We start from the raw sequence: 16,762 nt of genomic DNA on the forward strand, positions 1-16,762 counted from the left end.
GGTAGCTGTCTAATATCTTGTTGTAAGTCTTAGCATTAGATCTGGTCTTAACATTGTTGATAATCCAGAGGAAAGGTTAAAGGACATACTAATAAAGCTTGCAGTGATATCATCTGCTTGCTCTTGCGAAGCAAGGCTCTTGAGCAAAGTTTGCATTGAAGCAGGTATGCCAGTTGTTGTGTCAGGTAATGCCCACTTACAAGCCTTGGGATTCAGTGGGTTTGTGTAGATTGAAAGTTAGACCCTGGCCCCAAGAATAAGAAAGGAGAGAAGGGGATTTATTAAGGAGGCACCATGCATAACTGAGCACAGTGGACCCCAAGTTAGTGAGCTTGAATGCATACTCTGAAGAACTATACGTTGCTGGGTTTATTTGATGAGCAAGAGGGTGGAATAGAAGGGGTGCATGACTCTACTGGTGAACTTTTACTGTAATAGGGAGAGACTAAACTGGGGTTATTGGTGACTACCAGGATCTACCAGGATTAGCTGCCTTTCACTGTCCATTTCTTGTGCCCACAACTTTTTTCTGACAAATTTTTAATCCTGATTCAGTGCTGTGTATGAGTGGTATCACAGGAGTTTGTAACTGATGGAAAAGGGGCATCATGAAGCCTGTGAGCAGCCTGTAGCAAGGTAGGTGTGCGTGTAGGAGTCCCACAAATAAAGCCCTCAGCTGCTGGGTGTGATGGGAAATGATTCATGGACCTGTAGGTTTGCTTGGACCAGATGTAGATGAAGGTGACCTTAGGAGCAAATGAGTAAGGTAAAGGGCTGGCTGGTAACACTGCACTTCTGAACAGAGACACCATGACTTTAAAGCCAAAAGCTGTGTTTCCCTACTAAATCTGCTCTCGCAGAATGTTGTTGACATAAGAGGAAAAAAACCTCAATTATGAGCTCTTCTGAAAATCCGGTCCCAAAGGTTTTCAGCCTTTGGTACCTCTAATTCACTTACAGGAGGCTCAGGCATTTTGATTTTGGTGCTTAACTGCTCTAGTATCAGAGTATCCCAAAACTCATACTTGGTTTGGGGGCTTGTTCCTGGAAACAAGGCTTCTCTGTAGAAATAAGCAGTTAATAGCCAAGGACTTTGAACCAAAAATCAGCAACACAGTTCTTCTTGAACTCTCTGGAGTGGGTCCTGTGTGGCAACATCCTTGTATTTCCAATGTAACTGATGACTATGGACCACTGGAGGGAAAACTGCTTCCAGGAGGGGCTGTTTTGCAAATGCATTTTAATGGGGGGAAGAAAAATCACCAATAAATTGTGAAAATGTCTTTGCTGGTGGCAGAGTGGTGCTGTGATGATGATGCTACATCACCTGCAGTTTCCATAGTGGCTAAAGATATTGCTGCCCATTTTAGTTTTTCTGAGGGTTCTGATTTTTTTCAAAAATGCTGAGTGAACATCTCTCTAAAAACAATGCCTTGTTCAGCTGTCTGAAATTAGGCACGCAGGAAATGTGGAGGAATCTACATTTCTAGGCTCCTGCCATGCCTTTGGAAGGAATTTGGATCAACCCAGAGAGTATGTGCAGTCCCTCATTGGGGAATACTGTGAGCTGCTTAACAAAAGCCTTTTTTATTATTTAGCAAGTGGTGTTCCAGTTAGCTCAAGTCTTACGCCATTTCGGCATCATCCAGCACTGTGAACTGTGTGCCCTAATGCTGTCAAGTCCTCAGGCAACTGCTTCTCTAGCTGTGAAGAAGGCAGTGTTTTAAGTTGGCCATAGACTTTTAAATTTTACCTTCATCGGTGCTGCAAGGGCATGTGATGTTCTTTGATTCCTACTCATTCTGGTTTCAGAGCATCCTAAAATCTGGGCTTGGTTTGAAGGCCCGCCCTTTGATAGAGGGCTGCTGCATGGAAATGAGCAGCCAAGGGCTTTGAGCTGAAAATTAATTGTACCCATTGTATGAAGGCTTTTCTTGCTCTGTTCTGGTAGAAATGGTGACGCTTGTATTTTGTAGCACCTTGCTAGTGCCTGCGACCTTAGCAAAGTGCCATCTAACAGGAGATGTAAGCGTGCGCTTATCTTTAAGCAGATAGATCTGCTCAGCACTGGTCTGCGAGTGCCCTACAGCTTGCAGACAGGAGTGTGGGCTCAAGGCCGCTCACTCAGCAGTCCTTGGCCTGGCTGGGTTTGTGGATAAGAGATCACAGCTAAAGCCTATGCATGGCATCTCTGAGATCTTTATGGCAAGAGAGTCAAACATTTAGTCAATCTTCTCTTACACAAGCCATGAGGAAAGCCCTTTGTTGCACAGTCTGGACTTGCTCCTGAGCTAAGTCTGGTAAGTAGACACTGCAAACTCTGTAAGAGGAAAGTACCAAATTCAGAGTCCTGCCTCTTCATGAGTCATAGCATTATCCCATTGCTCCCCTTGCAGATCTCCTTCGGTTCATTCCACTTTACGCGTATTTCTCTGGCATGGTAGTTAATCTGGTTAGGCTGCTTCACTCACTGCTGGTGTGATGTCTCCTCCTCCGGGCCCCTGAGGGCACCTAACCACTGTGTGCCTCTGGAAGTCTCTGCTGCTGGTTAGTCGTAGCGTGCGCAGTCACTGCAAGATTAGTGTTTTGGTTTGGGTTTTTACCTGTTAGCCACAGAATAGGTTTTTTCTTTCTTGTCTGGCACTGACTTCAAGGGGATAAATATTCTGCCCTGTCGGATTTGCTCCAGCTACCCCTGTGTTTAAAAGCCAAGCCAAGAGTGTTAATGAGCAGACGGCTGCTAGCATTTTATGGTGCTGTTAGCTTTCTGGTGTGTGGACCTGTTGTTTTGACCAAGCAACTAGTGAAACATTAACTATATGGCCAGCCATTTCTTCTCATCCTCCCAAAGCGTTCGATCTGGAGAGAGCCCCCCGCAGCCCTGGCGTGGCTCTGTGTAGCAGTTGTTCCACAGGATGGTTTTCTCTATTCCTGGATCCACCCATTGCATTGCACAGTGCTGCTGCCTGTGGCACACACAGCTCCTGGCCCTGATACAGCAGGACCCATACGGGCATGTCCTCGTGGAAGCACATGTCCAGCACTCTTGCAGATCCTTCACTCATGGACTTTATCCTCTTCTCTTACCAATTCTGTCTTGCATCACTTCCCTAAGCTTTCATTTCACATAGAGGTAACTCGGCACACCTGGAAAGCATGAGTACATTCCTTTTTACTGAAGTAAAAATTCCTCTACTTCAAAGAAGGTCCCAAGAAAAGGTCTCAGTTTGTGAGTTCTTGGTGCATGGGGAGAGTTTTTTGCCCTGGAGGCTACAGCCCCTGCTTGGCATTTTCGTGAGCTACAACCCACCACTGCAGTACTTGAGATGAGTCGTGTCTCTGAAGACCTGCACTGAGTGAAATCACCATTCAGAGCTCCCAGAGGGTTTCCTCAGCTTCACGGTCACAGAAGCAGATTCTGCTTTTCTTTCCTGTGATCTTAACCAACAATTTGCCCTTCAGCCCAGAAGAGCCCTAGTTCTTCAACCACAGGAATAAACCAACTGAGGATTCACTGGGAGAAGGAAGAATTTGGCCTTTCCCTCCTCTCCCCCTCTGCCTATATGCACATTTGCATTGTCACTGGGACATCTGTCAGCTCTGGTCACTTTGTCCAGGAGTGGCCATGTAGTTGCACAGCCTCCTGTGCCATCTGCAGGAATTGTTAAGTAAAGGAATTAAAAAGGCAAAAAGGTATAGTGGATTAATAAAGTTCTCATCTTGTGTTCTCGAACTGGAACAGCATGGTGTGTGGGGAGTTGAGTGCAGGTGCTCTGGGAGCCAACTGACATTGAGTTATTCTGGTTTTACAGTGGTGAACTCGAACAAATTATCCTTTGGGTACTTCCCAAGGGGAATGTTTGTTGACTCAGTTCATAAAGGAAGTAAGGATGTGCATTTGCTTGGGAAAATTATTATCCAAATCACAGTGTTCTTTTGAAACAGTTGTTTGACTGAATACCAAAAAGAAGCAATCAGACGCTTGCCTTAAAAGACCTTGGCAAAGCAGTGAATGGTGAAATTATAAATTTCTTCTCTCTTACCCCCTCAGAGCAGAATTATCTATATTTGGATTTCTTTTTACAGTCCCAGAGAGGAAGTGAAGCAAGTTTACAAATGGTCTGTGGACCAAATGCAGTGAATCTGGCTGTGCCTCTTACATGTAGCTGAACTAGAACAGTGTCCTGAGGAGCAGTGCTTGTTCTCAACTCACAGACCCAAATGAGATCCCTTTCTCTCCTACGGGCATTTGGTAGAAAAAAATGTGAATGTAGAGCTGGGAGGTTAGATGTTTGGGTTTCTTCCCATCGCTATCAAAACTATACCAGGGAAGCCTTTTAGGCTCATTTTAGCTCCAGCTCCACTCCCATCATTGGAATGTCCAATCTATTTAGACTGAAGGTATGTGGGGCTGGGACTGCTCCATCTCTGTTGCTATTCCCGCCTTTGAAGTATTTCCTAACCAATCCAGTGAAGCTGCTTCTCTTCACTGAGTACCACATCTCTCTCTCCCCCTCTCTCTTATTCTCACTCAGTGCTTTTTACAACCCTTAGATCAAAGCTCCTCTGCTCCAAGATCATTGTGGATGGCAGGGCTGCCACCTCCACTTTTGTCCCTGGGTGAAATTTGGCAAGGATGCATTCAAGATGTTTTTCATTTTTGAGGAACAAAGTTTGTGGCTGGAAGAAATGCCATGTAGGAGAATCTTTTTTGATCTCTTTTATGAAATATGCTGAGAGCAGTGAAGTCTTCCATGGCTTGCCTAGGTACTTTGAGGATGATCTCAGTGTTAGCAGATGGGGTACTTGAGTGTCGTGCTCCTCTCCTGAGGGGGACCAGAGCTCTGCTGGATGACCAGAACTCATTAAACAAGTCTGTATCAGGTTTCAAAACTCAGATTTGTTATAGTCCTTGGTGCCATGATCAGTCCCCTCTGCTGTCATTGCTTCCCTCCGTACCTGCAGTTTACTCTTTCCTTTCATCTCTAGCTGTTTTTTTTAGATGTCTTAGTGCTAGCTTGAAGAATTCAGTGATCATTTGAATAATAACAGTGCTCAAGCTACATTAGTGTTCTGAAATCTTTGTGGGGTCTGATTCTGCAATCCCATTCCCAGTGGATTTTCTGTGTTATATTGAATTCAATCAGTGAGAACCCCAGGACTGACCTCTTGGAGGAAAGGGAAGATGCAGGAAACTGAGCAATTAGATCTATCCCTGAGATTTTAATTTATATATATTTTTAACTCTTTCATTTAATTTCTCTGGATGGTTAGATTTAATTCAGACAGTCAAAAGTATTAAAAAACCTAATTCCAAATCAGCAATGCCAGGAAGACGCATGCTGTGGATGCTTTCTTCTTCCCAGCTATTCCCTGCAAACTCGGGGAAGTCGGACTGGCCTGGCAAGCGGCCTAACTCTGCTGTTGATGACACCTCTCCAGCAGAAGCGGTGTGTGGGCAGGCAGGCAGTTTCATCACAGGGAGGAGGAGGAGGCATGCATCACCTTTTGTTTAAGCAGAAGCATCTTTTTGGAATGCTATCCATTTTATCGGTTAGGGCTTGAATAACGAGCAGCCAGGAGAGGCTGGATATTGTAATTAACACAAGTGGAGGCAGGCTGCTGCGTCTGCCTGCCTGCCTGGAGAAGAATAACCTGTTGAATTGCTGTGAGGACAAGAGCTACGGTTACTGGGAGTACAGCAGCCACAAGTGGATGAAGTAGCTGCTACAGAGCTATGCTGTGGGGAAGAGGCAGAGGCTTGGATATTGGACACTGGATGCCCCTTTGGGTTAGAGCCTCCGCTTTTGCCTCCTAAGCCTGGGGAGGAAGAATACGCAGCCCGTTCACTTTCAGCTGGGTCAGCCAAGGATGGCTGCGCTCTCTCAGCACTTGAGGATCCTGCTGTGGAAGAACTGGCTGAGTGTCAAGAGGCAGCCGGTGAGTGTGAAAACAAAGTAGTAGAGGAGGGGCAACCTGGAAATCACAGGAGCTGAGGAGCAAAGGGGGCACTACAGGAAAGGAAGGTCACAGTACTAAAATATTTTGAAGGCTGGTGATAGAGGCAGAGGGAAGTAAGGGAATGGCATGGAAGTGAAGGTGGGTCTTTTTAAGCCAAAGTGATTGGGTCTTGCCTTGAAGCTCATGCATTGAGGGCTCGGAAGTCCAGACTGAGTACCACGGATGCCACTGTTGTTCCCTCAGGGCAGTGGTCCATGCAAACAAAACCATGTGCAAACTAAACTCATGGGCAGACTTGAATTAAAGCTACAGTTCCGTATCTGGTCCCATGTGAAAAGACCCCACGGTTGGTGTATAGCCTCCAAGGAGTCTCTGGGATTTGGGGGTGATGGGCGGTACCCTTATAGAGAGCCATTTGTAAAGGATGGACAAAGGAAAAGGTAGCTCTGAGAGATGCAGATAGGACAGATTTCCAGTGCAGTCCAGTGTGTTGCAAATCAAACACCTCAAATGGTCTTTCTTCCCAAAAGATGAACCAATTCCAGCAATGTCTGGAGAGCAATCTGTACTGCAGCAGCAGCAGGGAGGCAAATATTCCTTTGGGTGGCATTGCGTGTCCAGGCCAAGCCTGCCCAGTAGTTTCGTCCCAGTCTGGTTTCAATACAGCTGCACTGTAATTTCAGCAGGAGCATGCTGCAGTTCATGGACTTGTATTGCAACCTGTCCTCTTCCTAGTAACCCAAATGTGATGGTTTTTAAACTTGCTTTGGTTGAGTGGAAGCCTTGACAGGTGCAGAAAATGTTGACAGAAGAGAAATGGCCATGGAGGGTGTGATAGGAGGATGGAGTGAAAGGCCTCATGCTTCTGCAAGGTCTGTTCTTGCCTGCCCTGTCCTGCCTTTCCATTTTGGAGCCTGATTCAGAGAGGTGCTGAGTTTATCTGGCTCCTTGCGATCGTCCGTGGGAGCTGTGGAGACTTTCTCTGAGATTCAGAGGAATCCCAATAAATTACCTCTAATTACTCAAGAGAAATTGTAACAGTTAAAAGCAGAAGGTTTGGGTCACTTTCAGCTCTTGTGTACCCAGAGTAAATGCTAACCTAAGCTCTGCCTGTACTTCTGACCATACAGTCTCACTTGCTTTAATTCTGGTTTCCTGTGGAGTTGAAATGTCAATTCTGTTGAATTGAAATATCAGTTAAAATAAAAATCTAGCTACTACTGATTATTTTATGGCAGGCATTCCCTGAAACCCTTCTTCATTTCCCTCTCTTGCTCCAAACGGGGTTGCTTGCTTAGACTGGAGGGGTGTGAGGAGGTAAACCCAGATCTCTGCTCCCAAATAAATCCTGATTTTTCTGTGCACCTGCTTTGTGTTTTTTTACCTCTGTATTCTGACTTCACTTACAGACCAGGCTTTTAGAAAGCTTTTTTTATTTTTGCATGCTTGTTTTGTGAGGGAAGCATTTTGTTGTGTTTCTCAGTTTCTGATAACGAGTGAAGGTGGTTCCTGCCGTTTCAGGGGTGTTGGCTGCCCTCGCCAGGGCTGACTGGTATGTCACGAAGGGTCTGACACCAGGCACACTGTCCTTCCCCCTGCAGACTCGAGTGGTTTCCTGCCCTGTTTATCAGCCTCTCCAAGGCTGGCAAACACATTTTCTTTTGCCTTTTGCTTCAGACTTTATTTCCTCTGAGAGCTCTCCGCAGAGCCCCTGGAGAGGCTGCCTCTGCCTGTGCAGCATGGGGAGAGCTACAGCTTACTTGACTCTCAGTCTGCTGAAATTAGCTGAAGCTCTGCATCCATGGCCAGGGAGTGCCTCAGTACAGGTTACTCCTGCTGAGAAAGGAATGGTCATGAGTTTAGGTGGCAGCCTTCTCAGGAGCAAGGTTTGGCCTGTGTACCAAGGGGAATTGAAGAAATTGGTGCCTCTTACACTTCTGTTGCTTTCCATCTGTCGCTTTTAGGCAGCTTGAGTTATTTAAACAGAGGCAGGAGGGAGAGAAAATGTGCCTGCATCCAGAGATACTAATGTCTGAGCAGTTAAATCTACTTTTAGCAGTGAAATAATCCAGCAACCGAAGGATTATGCAACCTACATCCCAGTGCTTAATGTCCCAAGAGCCAAATTGAGGTTGCTTATGGCTCCATTCAAGTCAACATGTTCCACTTGCAAGCAGTTTGGCCAGGGTGGTTGTCTTGGTTTTGTTAACTAGAAATGCCTGGGACAGTGGGAATGCTGTTATGTTGCAACTGATGTGCCCAGCTACTATTATATCCAATTAAGTCAAAGGACAGAGATACTAAGGGAAGAGCTGTCTGGAAAGTGGGGAGTATAAGCACTATTTTAGCTCAAAATGGGGAGGTACAAAGGTTTCCCTGAGTAGAAACAATCAGTATTCATTTCGTGCCCCAAGAATATGACAGATCTCTTGCCCTTCCTTTAGGCAGCTTCTGACTAATATCAGTTTCTGTGCTGTTACCCCATAATTTTATTTTAGCCTATGTAGTACTAAACAAGGAGGATACATTAATAATACCATTTGCATGTTAATTAATCAGAGTTAAACAGCGTGTTTGGGGACTGATTATAGGGAAAGCATGTGATACAAAAAAATTAGAAAACTATGTTCATTTCAGTGATGAATCTCGTTATAAGTTGGCAGTGTATATATAAAAGGCAGAAAGTATATTGTCTGTAAAAATTAAAATATTGCTGAATGCTGAAATTATAGGAGTATGGTCTCTGAGGGATGTGTGGGGAGGTGCCTTGTGCTTTGATGTCTGTCAGTTGTCTATTTTGGGGCATGAATTTTGCTCCTGCTTTCATGGCTGTGTCATCTCATCAGGGATGATAGGGATGGAGTTGCTGTAAAATAACCATCTTTAAGCTGAATTGCTCTCCAGGATTTGTTGGTCTGTCTGTTGGTTTGTTTTTATGTTTCAGTAAGTGTTACAGGAAATGAAAACACTGTTATGGGCTTGGAATTACTTTGGAAAAACAGTTTGGGGTAATATGTGCTGATCTGAAAAAAATAGCAACGCAACGATGAAGAATGGGATGATTTTGAAGAAAGACATCTTTGCAGTTTCAAAAATTGGCATGAAGATAACACAAGCAATTTTGCAGCACGGAGTAGTTTGAGCTTAACTACTGATGGATGGAAAACTCTAATCTAGTAAGCACGGTAGCAGGCTAGCCAGGTAGTGCAAAAGCAGTTGATCATTTGAATAATTGCATTTTCCTAGTTTACGAAACTCCAAGGCTTGTAGTTTTAAGACTGACTTTGGGCCTCCTGCCTGGGTTGGTTTACTACACTAGACGATTAGCAGACTGTATTTTCTTCATTCTTGTCCATTGAAACGGTCAACCCTCATGTCAGAGACAAGAGCTCTACAAATTTCATGATTTTTCCAACATAGTAGGCCAATTTTACATCAACTCTCTTCCATCTCAGCTCATCTATATGGACTGCTACAGTCTGGAAATGTAAAAGTGTCAGGAAGCTAGATTGCTGGGGTCAGAAGCTCGTATGAGGGATCCTTGTGATTGGTGTTCAAATATGACTTATCCAGTTGACTGGTTACCCAGCTTCATAAACCCCTTCCTTCACCATGCTTGAGCTCCCCATCTTGTAAATGACTGCTGTGAAAATTCTTTCTTTCAGCTCTACTGTGAGGCTGAACTACTATTTGTGAAGAACAGTGAAACTTCGGGTTAAAAAAAAAAGCCGTACCCTTGACAATTCCCTTGTCAAACACTTTAATTTTGAGGTATAATCAAATCAAAGTAATCTTAACCCATCATTTGAGCAGTGTCATTCACTGAAAGTGAAACCAACCTTTCTCGATTTAGCTCTTTTATCTTGCGATCAGTGTATCCAAAAGTCTTGTACTTCTCAGTGTGTTTTTACTATTACATAGCAGTGTCTCAAAGCTGCCTAAACACTGTCCCCCGTAATTATCAGCCAAACTGAAACACAGGAAGGCTTGTGTTATTTTCAGACTTGTTATTTGCTCTTGAAATCTTACGTAGTTTTTCTTCCTGCATAGATAATACTTGGCTTTTAATAGTATGCATACCAAGACAGGCATGATTTACAGTACATCCTATAACTCATTTAGGGTAGTACTTGTACATTCCAGACAAGCTCTGAGACACATCAATACGACAAACGTAACCGATATATTTTCATTGCTGTTTTATAGGTATGGTCGTTCATTTTAATTTCCTGGCCTGTGGTTGTTTTCATAATCTTGGCCATTATCCGTCTCAAATTCCCTCCAGAACCACAGCCAAACTGTAAGTAACTGGTTTGTTTTTATGTCTTTGGGATTCAGTTCTCATTTCAGTGACTGATGTGTTAATTTGATGTGTTTTGTTACTTTTACAAATTTGATTCTTTGTAGCTTCCAGTGGAGATTTCCTGGGATGCAGCATGCTGTAAATAAAATGTCTGTGTTCCTCTGAGGTTGTTTCTGTTTATGTTTTTTTCCAAATTAGTTGTATAATTAGAAAACAGCTTTAAAGAACTGTCTTATCAAGATGCACTCAGATACTGCTGTTGTAGACAGCAATATAAATTTACATGATAAATTGAGGGACAAGAGGGCAGCTGGGGGAGATCTTAGTAAAATGAGTAACGGCATAGGCTTCAAGTGGGATTATGAAGGTGAGGTAACAGATGTGAGGTTGGTCAACGTGAAAGATTTTACCTTGTGTGTGCTACAAGCAAAAAGCACCTATTTAGGCACCTATAAGGCTCAGCTGAAGAATAGCAACTTGTTGGGCTTCTGTGACCTGATGGTGTATGTGAGCCCTTTCTAGCAAGTCAAAGAGCAGCAATTTGGGTGGGTGAAGAGTTGGTGGTGGTTAAGTGGGTGAAGAGTTTACAGAAGGTCGTTTCTGCTTGCAAGCCTTGCTTCCTGGGTCAGGAGAACATGTCTACATCTCAGAGCATGAGTGTGCTTTAATCTGCTCTAGAAAACTTAAACTGATTTAGTAAGTCCTTATCACCATCAGAAGAAGCATACCCCCAACCCTGGCCACATTTGTTCATGAAGTTATATGGTAAAACAGAGCAAGGATTTTATCCAGTTGGAAGCCTTTTTCCCTTCCAAAGTGTTAATTTTGAGTTGGATCAAATCCCTGATTCTGCTCTCTATGGCCTTACAAGTGCAGTCCCAAGGGAGGTGAGAGGAGTGGGTGAACGGGCTGGGCCCCTCTTTTCAGTGATGGCCTACCTTTGTTTTGGGAGAAATCAATCATGGAGCTGCACTCTTTATTATCTGCTCATTAGAGGGGTTCCTTGCCCTTATTGCAGAGACCCTGAAAGTGCATGCAAGATTCTTCCTTCATGTTGCACACCTGGTCTGCTGAATCACATTGATGTGCTGCAGCACAGAGCTGTGCAGAGAGCTATTAGTGAGCACCATAGTTTCCCAGCACAGGGTAGGAATAGGCCCTCACAAATTACCCTTACTAAAAGATTTGCAACACCTGATTCATAGGAGAGACACCACCATGGATGACCTGCATCAGGGTGTCATCAACTCGACAAGTAGGAAGCCCTGGCATGGGCAATGTTGGATTTTTATATTTGGGGTGAGGAGACCAATGCAGGGGGAGAGACAGACAGACTTTGGTAGCAGTGAGGAGAAGCCGTTGACTTCCACAGTTTGTAGCTATAAGATGTGTAAAATGTGGTTGTGAGAGATCGATATTGGATGACGTGTGTGCACTGGAAATGTTTGATCCAGTGACATGTGTGATTCTGTGATTAAAATGTCTTTGTTTCTGTATAATGTGTGAGAAAGGGCCACATCGTGACAAATACTGGATATACCATTAGGATAGCCCTTGTCCCAGAGAGCTTGCAGCCTAATCTGACTAAAGGTTTGTATACCTCATTTTGTAGACAGGGATGGGTAGCCAGAGTAAGTAACTTTCTGAAAGTATCACAGGAAGTCTTTAATGGAGAAAGACATTCTTCACGTGTTAGGGTGGTCTTTTAACCCCAAGCCCATCTGCTGCCAGCAAAAGGCCTCTTTAGGCATGTTACATACTTTCAATTCTCTCAAATCCCCTTGAACCAGTTGGAGCAGGCAAGACAGGACATGTATTTTGTGAAAACCCCAGATGTTGCCAAGTGTAGAAATGGCAGTCCTCCCACACTGCTCTATCGGTTTTACTTCCTGTCCCTGATAAATCGGGTGAGTGTCAAGAGAGCCAGCTGGATGGTAAAATATTTATTCTTTTACTCTACATGGCTATTAGTTTGCAGGTATATTTAGTTGGAGCATGTTTGCTCTGGATGGTTGCATCTCTGAATTAATGTATTGGAAGGCATTTTCTTAGGAACAGCACGTAGCTCCATCAGTTGTGCTTTGCAGGGAAGGGGAAGATTGGGCAGTATCTTTGGACTAGTTCCCTTTTCTTCCATAGATGAATTCTATTCTGGGACAAGTCTCAGTAGGTATGCAAGTAGGTGTGTCTCTCTTAGAAGTGGATGATAGGAGCTCTCTATTGCAAGGGAGGTTTTATGGTGGAAAATAATGATTGTGGTGTATTCTTGTTTGTGTAAATTTTTGTATATTCTTGTGGTGTATATCTGAACATCCAGATGTTCAGAGACCATCTAAGAATCATAAGGGGATGGAGAAGGACATTGACTAGAGCATCTAACAACCAGTTTCTTCTGCTTTTCTAGTTAAACAAGAATAGCCATTAGACAGTTACCCTCTTTTTTTGACAACTGGAAAAATGTATCAACTTTTTGCTTGGAAAGCAAAAGAGAAATCATTTGGGAACTTTCTTTTCTGATAGGAAAAAAAAAAAAAAAGGTCAGGGGTGGACACATCTAGGAAAACCATTACAGGAGGGTTTTTTTGGTTCTTTCTGAACAGGAATAAAATCCACTTAATGCTGACTTCCAGTGCCTGCCTTAAAAGACACAATCATTAAGTAGTGACAAGAAGCTGTTTCCAGTTCTGGTGTCAAGAGATTATTGCAGGTAGACAAAAGTCAGGAAGCACAGGATAAATGACAGAGGTAGAATAACCTACTCAGATGCTGAATTTTGAAGCCTTAGAGATAACCCCAGAGAAAATCTCAGTCTGTAAGCTTATCTCATGTATTCAGGGCCACAGAAATATCATGAAATCTATTATTTGCTCAATTAAAACAGCTCAAATTCGAGACAGTAAGTTCTTCTGAATGACATCTAATACACATTGAATAGATTGAGGATTATGTAGAGAAATTACTTAGGAAATATCAGTCAAGAATGAACAAGTGGCAAGAGCTTCCTGCAAGAGCAAGTTGCTTGCTTTGAATTATGTTATGTAGCACCTAATGTAATGGGAGCTTGTGCCGGACTGAACTCCGAAGGGAAATGACATGCCAAATAAATGTAACCAGTCAAGAGACTGATCATAGGAAAACTAAGAACTGAGGCAAACAAGGAGCTGAAATCCATCTGATATATAATTTCATTCACAACGAAAGCATCTAGTATCTAAGAGGAAAAAACCCACCTCTCTTCTTTCTCTCAGGCATCCGCTTGATCAAGTATTTCCAGGTCAGCAAAAATTATTGTCAGGAGGAATGAAAATGGGGTTTCTCTCTCTCTGCATCCCCAGTTCCTGTGATGATCTGAGACTCTAACCACACAAAATCCCCATCCGGTTTTCTATGTGCATCACAGTTGTGGCTTTTGATATTTTTATTAAAGCCTTTGTATTTTCTGGGAGGTATTGGGATGTGTTCTGTGGCATACATGTGGATAGGAAGCTCTGGATTGGAAGCCTACAGTGTGAAAGCCAGTGAACTGGGTTTGATGATATCTTCCAGTCTTTTGTGCCTGTATCACCTGTTTTCTAGAGTGAGTAGGGACAAAAGTCCCTTTCCATCACTGCAGGTTTTCGCAAGGTATGGGAATTGTGTATGAGATACAGTCTGTCCCTCAGGGCTCAACCCACTCAGTCTACAGAGAAGCCTGATTATGCTCCTTGCTTTAACTAGCACTGTCACACCCAGTCACGCCCTCCCCACCCGCTTTCTTCCTTTTCTGTTCGCCTTCTTTCCCCTCCTGTCAGTTTGACCTCATCCTTATTCTCTGTATAAGCTCTTTTGGGTGTGTCCACTCATTCAGAAACCCTGCTCTTCAGCACTACAGAGAAGATGCTGTAGAAACCTTGCCCTCCTGTTAGACCCAGGGCTCTGCCCCCTGCCCTGGCTTTCCAAGGGGCAGGCAGTGCTCTGTGAAAGCCATGCCTCATTCACAGGTATTTTTCCTTCTTCATTGAAAGAAGCTGTGCTCTTGGGTCTGGTCTTAAATCCATCAAATTCTGCCAGGGAATTCGTTGCCTGAACTCTTCTCAATGAAATACATCTTACCCTTCACCTCTGCCCAGAATTTCCACCCAGATTTCATGACCATCGTGGAGATGCCTGCAGGGTGTATTGCATTCACTTGGAGACACTCATGATAGACTCAGTAGCAGAGTGCTCTGCAAGGCTGCTCTTTGCAGCCAATATTCTGGGGGAATATCCTAAGAGTTGAGCACTAGACTGTTTGCCAGTACCAGCATAGCTGTTTAGGTCTAGATTAGAGCCAGAGCTGTGTGGCACAACACTACATAGCAGCAGATACACTCTGCTCTCATTCTTGGCTCCAGTGCTCCTGGGAGAGGGCCCAGGATAGGAGGGTCTCTGAGCTCCATTCAGTCTTACAGTGATCGGTAGCTAGGATTTGAACAGGTCCAGAATTGAGTGGAAAAATCAGTATGAATCCCGGAGCAGAGATCTGAGATGCTTTAGGAGAGAGGCTGTGCCTTGTTGCACCTGAAGACATACCTTTCCTGTGACTTCTGTGCTGAGCACTGTTATCATGTTAGAGGTAACTGAGGCATGAGTTACCCAGATCAGCAGTGTCAGAAAAAGAAGGAGGATGCTCTGTATTGCTTAAAAGAAAAGGATAAATGCAGATGGTATCCCCTTTCCCATACCACTGGGAAAGCGGGTTAGGCAGCTGGTTGCGATGTGGGAGGTGACTGTTCTGCCACGTGCATGGCAGGCGGTGCCTCTCGCCCTCTGTCCTTATCACCCGTGCGTGTCTCTGCCCCCCTGGCTGTTGCAGCAGTGTGCTGGTAGATGAGTTCAGGGGGCTCCTGCCCTGTGGGTCTGCATAACTGTGTAACTAAGGTCCTCAAACCACTTTTAACTCTGGCAGTTCAATTCTGCCTCAATCCCAGCGTGTTGCTCCGATGCAGAAACCCTTACACTAACTTTGTCCCATAGTTAACAGAGAAAGGCTTTGAGCTGGGTTAGCTCTCCCGGTGAGCGGTGGCTGTGGCAGCCACATGTGAGATCAGATGGCATGGAGTAAGTGGGGCCACAGCACTGTACTTCCTCTGAGATACCACCCTGGAGAGGAGAAAGCTCTGAAAAGATGCTTGCACTTTAAAGGAATTCGCTTCATAGTTGGAAGGATCTGAACTCATCTCTTTTCCCAGTAGTGTGGAAAAACTAGTAGGTTCCCATGCTAATTACAGGGAGTTGAGATGGTGGCTCAGCTACACAGGCCACTCCATCCATTTGCGTAAGTCATGGATATTTATGCAAGACATAATCCACCCCAAGGGTTCAACCTACAATGTATACAGACAAGCACACATCAGTCTCCCAGCTCTCTTTCACCATTTGCCTGTGATGGAGCAGTCCCACTCCTCCTTTTCCTTTACATTGCTTCATTTTCCTCCCCTTCTTTTCTGTCTGTTTTCTCCCCTCTTCTTCACAGCCCAACACCAGATTTTTGTGCTTAACTGCAGCATGATTAGCAAAATAGCCTCATCAGGTACCTGCTTAAACATCCTTACTTTGGTATGAACTTTTTTTTGTTTCATTTTGTTGTGCTGCCATTGTGCCAGGGAGCAGACTGCCATATGACACTGTTTCATTGAAACAGTGCTGAAGTGGGGTATGACTTATATTAATTATCCCCACATTTGCTGGAGTAGACATATACACTGATCTCCTCACATACATAAGCAGTGCCCATCCATACAGTTCCCTGCAACTTGCTGAAGCTTCCACTTAGCTCAGAGAGCCCCAGCCTAAACAGAGTGCTGTGATGTTTATAATGCCTCCCTTTTCATGAATCTCCACACCTCCATTTCTTTTTACGGACTCTTCCACCTTGTGAGATGTGACTGAAGGATGTTTAGAGTTGGAGGCAGGAACTCCTGAGTTACCAGTATTTTTTCTTCCCCACTGAATTACAACAGGGCCTTGGGGCAGTCACTTAATCCTAATTGACTTCCTGAAGCATCTGAATCCAAATGCCGGGACCTAGGAGCACCGAGTATTTTTCCAGAGGTGCTGGACAGTTTGACTTGCACTGGAGTTGGCAGTTGTTGATGTCTGTGTTTCTGGAAAGGAGGTCACTTTTGTTTAAAGAATCTAAACCTGGACTCTGGAGACTACCTGGAGGCACTCAGCATTGAAAGACATTGGTTTAGTAAACACAGCTTTTGTGCAGATATGGATTTAGGCTTTTAGGTTCCAGATTCTAGCTGGGAAATGTTATGACTCTTCTTAGGTCCTGTTTGTGCAGTGCTCTGCTGCTCATATGTACAAGAGCAAGTTGGTGGTATTACAGCAAGGCCAAGTTAGCCTTATCTGCATTAAATATTGCTTAAAAAGCCCCATAGGAAAAGGGCTAGTGTACAGTTCCTCCTTTCTCTTGGTGTGTTTGTGCTTCATGCAGTGGAGCATCCCTCCCCAATGCCGTCCACCTCCAGT

General features: G+C 44.2%; 1 protein-coding gene across 1 annotated transcript in view; it reads left to right on the forward strand.

Moving 5' to 3' along the window:
• Positions 1-16,762, forward strand: part of ABCA12 (ATP binding cassette subfamily A member 12) — a 114,076-nt gene that overhangs the window by 21,309 nt on the left and 76,005 nt on the right. The window contains exon 6 of the mRNA XM_074872358.1: positions 10,168-10,261. Within this exon, the coding sequence (XP_074728459.1) occupies positions 10,168-10,261 (94 nt within the window). The remainder of the gene's footprint in view (positions 1-10,167; positions 10,262-16,762) is intronic.

The sequence above is a fragment of the Strix uralensis genome, chromosome 6 (genome assembly GCF_047716275.1).
Source record: "Strix uralensis isolate ZFMK-TIS-50842 chromosome 6, bStrUra1, whole genome shotgun sequence".
NCBI lineage: Eukaryota > Metazoa > Chordata > Aves > Strigiformes > Strigidae > Strix > Strix uralensis.